The sequence below is a fragment of the Salmo trutta genome, chromosome 1 (assembly GCF_901001165.1).
Source record: "Salmo trutta chromosome 1, fSalTru1.1, whole genome shotgun sequence".
In the NCBI taxonomy this organism is placed as follows: Eukaryota; Metazoa; Chordata; class Actinopteri; order Salmoniformes; family Salmonidae; genus Salmo; species Salmo trutta.
Window position 1 is genome coordinate 26739270 of NC_042957.1, and position 9516 is coordinate 26748785.

At 42.1% G+C, this 9516-nt stretch overlaps 1 protein-coding gene across 1 annotated transcript; it reads left to right on the forward strand.

The window, feature by feature from the left end:
* Positions 1–2268: 2268 nt before the first annotated feature.
* LOC115192543 (basic leucine zipper transcriptional factor ATF-like 3) lies at positions 2269–3680 on the forward strand. The gene is made up of 3 exons (XM_029751170.1): positions 2269–2542; positions 2843–2953; positions 3109–3680. Exons 1-3 carry the CDS (start codon positions 2468–2470, stop codon positions 3292–3294), a joined length of 372 nt encoding a protein of 123 aa, XP_029607030.1. The 5' UTR covers positions 2269–2467; the 3' UTR covers positions 3295–3680.
* The last annotated feature ends 5836 nt before the right edge of the window (positions 3681–9516 follow it).

Below are 9516 nucleotides of genomic sequence, written 5' to 3' on the forward strand. Positions count from 1 at the left end.
GAGACTCCGGGCTGAGGAGCATCGCTGGGGGCTCCAGACTGGGGAGCGTCGCTGGAGGCTCGAGACTGAGGAGCGTTGCTGGAGGCTCCATGCCATCGATCGTCTCTACAGGTTCCGCGCCATGGATCATCACTGGAGGCTTCGTACCATGGATCATCTCTACAGGCTCCGGGCCATGGATCATTCCTACAGGCTTCTTGCCATGGATTATCCCTACAGGCTCCGGGCCATGGATCATCACTACAGGCTTCGTGCCATGGATCATCTCTACAGGCTTCGTACCATAGATTATCACTGGAGGCTTTTCTCGTGGAGCTGGAACAGGTCTCACCGGACTGGAGAGACGCACTGAGGACCGGGGGCGCAGAGCAGGCACCGGACATACTGGGCTATGGAGGCGCACTGGAGGGAGAGTGCGAGGAGCAGGCACCGGACGTACTGGGCTATGGAGGCGCACTGGAGGGAGAGTGCGAGGAGCAGGCACCGGACGTACTGGGCTATGGAGGCGCACTGGAGGGAGAGTGCGAGAGGCAGGCACATGCTCACCACAATAAGCACGGGAGTTTGCTCAGGTCTCACCCCTGGCCCAGCCAAACTACCCGTGTGCTCCCCCCCAAAAAATGTTGGGGGGCTGCCTCTCGTTCTTCCGTTGTTGTTGCGCTCTTGCTGCCTCCACCTGTTCCCCTGGAGGCGCTCTTCTCCTGCGCCTAAATCCTCCAAAGCCCTAAATATACTCCTCCTCCTTATCTCCTCAAATGTCCATAGGTCCATATCACGCTGCTTGGTCCCTTGGTGGTGGGTAGTTCTGTAACGGACGTCGTATAAAGGGGACCAAGGTGCAGCGTGTTGCGTGCTCATAATTCTATTTTAATGAAAACGAACACTTATACAAAAGAAACAAAACGACAGTCAACAGTTCTGTCAGGTTACGAAACGAAACAAAAAACAACTACCCACAAAACACAATAGATTTTTTTTTATTTTTAAATATGATCTCCAATTAGAGACAACGCGAATCAGCTGCCTCTAATTGGAGATCATCCCAAAAACCTCCAACATAGAAATAGAATAATAGAACTAAACATCGAAACAAAAAACATAGGTCAGGGTGTGATATGGGTGGGCATTCTAACTAAACAGAGAATAAACAGCTCTCTTAGGTCAGAGCGTGACACAAACTGGCAACAGGGGGAGGGGCAATGCAAATAGCCTGGGTAGTCATTTGATTAGCTGTTCAGGAGTCTTATGGCTTGGGGGTAGAAGCTATTTAGGAGCCTCTTGGACCTAGACTTGGCGCTCCGGTACCGCTTGCCGTGTGGTAGCAGAGAGAACAGTCTGTGACTACGGTGGCTGGAGTCTTTGACAATTTTTAGGGCCATCCTCTGACACCGCCTGGTATAGAGGTCCTGGATGGCAGGAAGCTTGGCCCCGGGGATGTACTGGGCCGTACGCACTACCGTCTGAAGTGCCTTGCGGTCGGAGGCCGCAGCTATGCTCCCATTACACTTATGTTGGATAGAAGAGAGTGTATGTTTCATATATGACCACGGTTGAGTGACTGGTGACAGATGTCTGCTGTAAAGTCTCTCCAGGCGGTGCATCAGAGGGCTAACGGCCTGAGACAGGTGCTGAACATGCGTCCCACAGCCAAGTCCCTGGAGGTGTTTGGGGAGGTGTTCAGCAGCAGGCCCAACAGAGAGGACAAGACAGCTAGCAGGACCAGACCACCCATCAAGAGAGCCATAGAGCAGGCAGAGCTCAGGAACAACTATGCTCCTATTTGTGCAGGAACAACTATGCTCCTATTGTGATTGGAAGGATGCAATACTGTAGTATTTCAACAGTGATGGGGTTTATGTTTGCGGAAGTCTGTGATACAATATCGCCCTCACATGGTAGATAACGGGAACTGCATACTGTATAGAATCACTTTTTAAAACAGTCCCCTTTTTTGCTTGGGTATTATTTTTTATACAACATTTGTCACAGCGTTGAGGTCATCCTCAGTTGTAGGCTTATGAGAATATAAGAATACAAGCTGTAACAGCCAGATTGAACATAACATTTTAAAAAGTGTTCTTAAACTTTCTGAAACATTGTGGGAACGAGCATCTGGTCCTAAAATGTAAAGAAAATGTATAAAACATGTTGTTTTGAGTAAACAATTTAACAAGCACTTTTAAAAACAAGTAAAGTACGTGCTGCTTTGCTCTTGTCCCAACGCTCAAAGGGCGTCACACACTATTTAGCACGTGATTTAAAATAAATATTGGCGTCTTCAATGAAGCGGCGAGTGCACTTTGAACAAGTGAAACTGTTTGTCTCTTGCATGCAAATCCGTATCACTTTTGTAGACTATATATCTTGGAACTGCTACCTGAAATTAAACTTTCAAAGGCGACTTGTTTTTTTATACATTTCATATTTTAAATAATCGATATAGGCTAAACTTATTATTGCGTCTGGGATGTCTGACTGCGATATTTCTCGCTGCTTTCTACACACCAATGATCAAAGCGGTTTTATGCTTCAAAGATGCGAGGTAAGTGTGAAATACACAAAAATAGTAGGCTGAAGTTGATAATGGTTTATACAATTATTCCTTTTATTTTTTTGTCAGTCTATACAATTTATCACAATGGAATCTTAAAAAAAAAAATAACTAGCCTATTTATCATGTCATGAGGATTAAACGGACATTTCTAGAATCTATTGACAAATGGAATAGTAATCAGCATCATTGTGTTGGATGACCACACAAAGCTTCATCAGGGAGGTTAGTAGCAGCGTTGTGTGATATTCTGACTGACATGCAGTGTGGCATTCTGTACCTTTGCTGCAGAGCTCTGGTGATGAAGATGATGACTGGAGACTAAAAAGAAGGGAAAATAACAGGGTGACAGCACAGAAGAGCCGAAAAAGACAGACACAGAGAGCAGATGAGCTGCATAAGGTGGGTCTGTACGTGCATAACAGACTCCTTATCGTCACACAACTATCTTGGCATAGTCAATGTCACACTCATTCTCTGAATCAAGTGGATTCAACTTTTATTCTACTCTACTAGTAAGATTATAAAGTAACTGAGCCCAGTTTGTTCCCATACAGGCATATGAGTGTCTGGATCAGAAGAACAGGCGGCTGAAGAAGGAGGTACAGTTTCTGTCTGATGAGCAAAGGCGTCTGACTGAGGCCCTCAAGGCCCATGAGCCTCTCTGTCCCATCAGGCACTGTGTTCCCACCCTGGGGTCAGGGCCCAGGGATGTAGGGGTCCTCTCCAGTCTTCCCAGATAGCCACCATACCATGCAAAGACCACAGAGACAAACCAACATGGGAGACTTGTTAATAACAGGTCAGATTATGCATGTCCTCCTCTGTCCTTTGTACTCTCTGTGTCAATTCGTTTTGTATAGCTTGAATCAAGTTGGAATCAAATAATTCTAGGTTGAAGTAATGAGCTTTGTTTCAGATGTTCAAATTGCTTGTCCTGTTTAAAATGTTTTGTATAATAAATTGCAAATACATTGCATATGCCTCTCCCATGAGACCATCTCCCTTTGAGTCTGATAAATGTGGCTTCCGCACCTTTAATCACTTGTGTTTTTGAACTGGTTTTCCGGTATCTGGGTTTGGCCATGTGGGAACTTCTCCTTTACCAGAAACAATAAACCATAAAGCATTTTTGCGGGGTTTCCTTATTCCCTACTCTAAAAAAGGTTATACACTGGCTATTACTAATGTATTTATGAATTTCAACACTTAATTGATCAATTAGATAATCAAATCACTTCATCCAAATATCAGATGTAGAGTAATATTAAATTTTTTGGTTAACTCATGTTATTACATTGTTGAGGTTACCCACTCTCTCTTCCCTATGATGTGGGTAAACACTCACTAACCTCATTCTGTCTTCTCATACATTTAAAAAATGTGTGATGTTGAATAATGTTGCATTCTGGTCAACATCAATGATCTACAGTACGTTATGGTCTATCTTGATGACATGACTGCAGGCTTCTCTCAAACGTTATTATGGATGGATGTATACATTCCCAGTAGTCTAGTATTTGGCAAGGCTGTTTCTAAGAAATGCAGGCTGACCAATGAGAGAAGTGAAAGACTCTTCAGCCACACAGGCAGTGCTTTTCATACCAGAGGAATCTATTGACTTCAGTGTACTGTATTTGAGGGAGATTGTGGTGATTATCATAAAGCCTTTTGTGTGGACCGCTCCTTTCAAAAACGGTTTATTTCCCACATTTAAGTAACATGCACTTCTTAGTCATTTTCTCTTCTAACTTTCAAATGAGCACAGATCGCTTGGACATAAACCATACACAACACAGGTTACTACTTTCAGTTCCATCCAGGAGATTTTGGGGCATCGTGGTATTTCACATGCCATCTTTTGAAGAACATGCCATGCTCTTCTGTAAGAATATTAGTTTACACATTCAGGTTGACTTGACTTCACTTTCAGTATAACTCAGTGTATAGCCTTACTGGAACATCACATCCTTCACTTCCTTCTCCTTCATTGGCAGGTATACAATAGATACCCTACATTCAAATGAAAAAATATGAATGTTAACGGCATAAAAACGGCATACTTTCAAAAAAATTATCATCATTGTCTGTGTGAGCCCCATGGCTGTCAGATTTGGTAGCCAACAAGCATAAACTAGTCATTTTACTGCACTCTAATGACTGAACCATGAGAGACAAATATCTAACATTTACATTATGATGCATTTCCTGTCCACTGTTGTTCTTGTGTAAATGTATGGGGCATGAACTTTCACAGGAACTGAAACATGTTTTTGTGGAATATACTGTGTACAATTTCCTGTACCTTCCCACTCAAGTTGAGAAGTTGTGGTGGAGGAAGACATTTTGTTAGCCAATGAACATTGTAGATGCGTAGCTCTGGCATATGGAGTGCCCAGTGTGACATATCCTCAATCTTTGTCCCAGTCTTGTCCCATCGCTGCAACTCAGGAGAGTTCAGACTCGGGAGAGACGAAGGTCGAGAGCCATGCGTCCTCCGAAACACGACCCTGCCAAGCCGCATTGCTTCTTGACTGACACACTGCTCGCTTAACCCGGAAGCTACCCTCACCAATGTGTCGGAGGAAACACTGTACAACTGGTGACTAAGTCAGCATGCATACGCCCAGCAGGCTACAGGAGTTGCTAGAGCGCGATGGGACAAGGACATCCTGGCCAGCCAAACCATCCCCTAACCCGGATGACACTGGGCAAATGGGTCTCCCGGTCCCGGCCGGCTGCGACACAGCGTGGGACCGAACCCGGGTCTGTAGTGACACCTCAAGCAATGCGATGCAGTTCTTCACCCATTAATTTCTACACCTTGTTGCTTCTGAAGAACAGAGGCACATATCCAGGCTTTGCTGAAGCTGAACATCCATACAAAACCAAGTATGAAATTATCAAAAGTACCAACGGTGGTTGGCAGGGCTGGCCCTAGCCTTTTGGGAGCCCGAAGCTAAATTGTATTGGGGGGCCCATCCACCTCAGGGGAAAAACATTTGAGTGGCCCCCCTCTTGATGATGGAGAGAAAAAAACAATTTTTTAGAGTTTAATTCTACACATTTTGCCCAGGGGCGCAGAGAAAATGTTGCACATTTATAGCAAGTTTGTTGCAATTCTACACATTTGGCCATGGGGGTTTTGCAATTTTATTACTAATTTAATGCAATTCTATTCATTTTGCCATGGGGTGGAGATAAAAATGAGCATTTTTACAGCTAATTTCATGCAATTCTACACATTTTGCCTTGACTTATGCCATGCTAATACGCTATCTCAGTGAGAGTGACTAACAAAATCAACGGGACCCCTTGGAAGTACCCTTCATGCCTGGTCGATAATTCGGCCATGATTACTACAAGTTTAGATAGCTGAGTCGACTAATTTACCAATATGAAGCTGGCATGGGCTAATTGAGTGACTGTCAGTAGCTAGGTTTCCATCCAATTGGCGACAGATTTTAATGCGAATATTCAAACATCTGTATAAAAACACTATACACATTTTCCCACCAGAGATGTGTTTCCATCAAATTGACTTGTTCCAGGTAAAAGGCTGTGCGTGATGACATAGTGCACATAAAAAAATAAATAAAAATGCGGTCAAATTCCCATATACGGAATAAGTTAATAAATGAGTTTCCATCACATTTTCATCTCTACTGAGTTGTTTGTGTTATATAGCGAGTTTTCCCACTCTGGTATTGGCACGTGTGCTCTAGCCAAGCATTGAAAGTCATGTCACCAGAATAAGACCCTCAATATTTATTGGAAAGGAGTGTCAAGCTCATCAACCTTGAACTTCACATTCTTGTGAAGTTCACAATTTATTTAATCTGCAGCCTAATAAACTGCATACTTTCCCGACAAGTCATAGTGGGAGGACCATACAACATGTCATCTCGTGACTCCAAGTTTAGTTCGATATGATGGTTATTATATCAATATGTGCGCATAAAAGCTTTTCCACCAACATTTCTCGCATAATTATTTTTACTGACAAAAAAAGATCCCACCTTGTTCAGCGTATTTTGTTTCGTCTACGTTTGGAAAGTTTAGTTAAATTAGCTGTTTCCATCAGGCCGGTCAAGACATTTTTTATCCGACATGCACTTTACAGGCATAAAAAGGTTGAATGGAAACCTTAGTTAGTTACTGATATAACATGAGATAACTGTTGATGCACAACCACATTTTTAAATTGCACCTTGTGTATTCTACTATTCTAACGTTCAACAGTAAATGGAGATGCTGACTGAGTTCCTAAAACTAAATGGGAGCGACCACTTATGCCTGGGGCTGGCCCTGGTGGTTGGCATTAAGCTGTAATTAAAACACAAGGACACAACTCTGCAGCAGTGGAACTAACATTTCACAAGGGACCTAAAATTGCTGTTGAGGGCATGCTGTTCTCATATGAATTTATTGCATCAATTTTCCACATGAACTGAACATCATGATACTGTACATCTGAGAAGCTTGCCTCATAGGTCATTTCCTGTATGGGCACAGCATGGTTTCTTGTCTTGCATCACCCAGAGCTTCATGGCAGTGTCAACCCCACTATGATGACTCTCATCTGACCCTGACAGAGAGAGGTCAGTTTATCAACAAACTTGACACAGCTCAGAGGAAAATGGATATCTGGATGGGGATTTATGATGATATAGATATTGATTTACAGCATCCATCAGTTCATGTGTGGATGCTTGTAATAAGTGGTTGTCCTGTACTACATAAGAAATCCCCAAAACCTTTGGAGATTAATTAAAATGCCACGCCCATTTCATAATCTTGAAAGCAGGTCAGGATGTCAAGTAGGGCTCCCTATCATTGCATGAATTGCAATGTTGGGACAATTCACATTTCTGTAAGGGTTGAATCATTCCTGTTCTATATTTTGTAGAGCAACTCTCTGAGAGGCATTGCAAATGGTACTTGATGTAAATGTTTGATCATGTTTTATTATCTGTGGCATGAGAATGAGTTGAGTGCTGCAAGGCTGAAGGAACAGTTATCATGATGGGATACAGTGCCTTCAGGAAGTATTCACACCCCTTGACTTTTCCAAATTTTGTTGTATTACAGCCATCATTTTTAGATTTTTTTGTCACTGGGCTACACACAATACCACATAATGTCAAAGTGGAATTATTGTTTGTAGAAATATTTACAAATGAATTAAAAATGAAAAGCTGAAATGTCTTCAATCAATAAGTATTCAAACCTTTTGTTATGGCAAGCCCTAAATAAGTTCAGAAGTACACATAGTAAGTTGCATGGACTCACTCTGTGTGTAATAGTAGAGATTAACATGTTTTTACCTCATCTCTGTACCCCACACATACCATTATCTGTAAGGTCCTTCAGTCGAGCAGTGAATTTCAAACTCCGATTCAACCACAAAGACCAGGGAGGTTTTTCAATGCCTCGCAAAGAAGGGTACCTGCATATTGGTAGATGGGTAAAAAATAAATAAAAAGCAGACATTGAATATCCCTTTAAGCATGATGAAGTTAATAATTACACTTTGGATGGTATACCAATACACCCAGTCACTACAAAGATACAGGCGTCCTTCCCAACTCAGTTGCCGGAGAGGAAGGAAACCACTCAGGGATTTTACCAGAAGGCCGATTGTGACTTTGAAACAGTTACAGAGTTTAATGGCTGTAATAGGAAGAAAACTGAGGATGGATCAACAACATTGTAGTTACTCCACAATACTAACCTAATTGACTGAGTGAAAAGAAGGAAGCACAGAATAGAAATATTCCAAAACATGCATTCTGTTTGCAACAATTTTCAAGCATAGTGGTGGCTGCCTCATGTTATGTGTATGGTTGTAATCGTTAAGGACTGGGGAGTTTTTCAGGATAAAAAATAAATGGAATGGAGCTAAGCACAGGCACAATCCTAGAGGAAAACCTGATTCAGTCTGCTTTCCACCAGACACTGGGAGATTAACTCACCTTTCAGCAGGACAATAACCTAAAGGCCAAATCTACACTGGAGTTGCTTACCAAGACGACAGTGAATGTTTGGCCTAGTTACAGTTTTGACTTAAATCTACTTGAAAATCTATGGCAAGACCTGAACCACTAGGTATATTCAATGATCAACAAACATTTTGACAGAGCTTGAAGAATTTTGAAATGAATACTGGGCAAATGTTTCACAATGCAGGTGTGGAAAGCTATTAGAGACTTACCCAGAAAAAGTCACAACTGTCATCACCGCCATAGGGGATTCTAACGTGTATTGACTCAGGGGTTTGAATACTTATCTAAGAGATATATTAGTGTTTTACTTTTCATATTTTCTTTTAACAAATTACAATGGAACATTACAGAGCATTTTGTGTAGATCGTTGACAAAAATGACAATTAAATCCCACTTTATAACACAACAAAAATATTTTCTGAAGGCACTGTACAGGATAATAATATACCTCAGCCTCTGCAAGAGAGAATGAAAACATCCCGTGTGGTGCAACACATATGACAACATTACAGCACACAGACCTTTTCACCTCCCAACTTTCCCCAAAGTTGACCTCTGGTGCCAAATAATGATCCAGTGCCTTTAATATGGTTAATCATTTGTTTAGATCATGATCCACTGTTCCGATGATGAACATTTTCATCTCAGAGTGTGTTAAACTTCCTGTGTTTAGGGAAATGTGTCAGAGTAATCAGTTATCTAAGTACATCCATATTTCACAATCATGTTCTAGAGAAACACTGAAGAAGATTCTGTAGAAACTGTAGTAGGTTGTCCCTTGGGGGTATCCGTACCTATGTATGACATGCGAGGGTTAGGTTAGTAAACATGCTGGAGCTAGAACCTCGTTGTCGCCGCTCCTTATTTTAGATCATACTAGAGGGTGTCAGACGTGGTTTTAAAATTCCCATAAACGTGAAGGACGTACCAAGTAAATCATACATTCAGGCTGTTTCAAA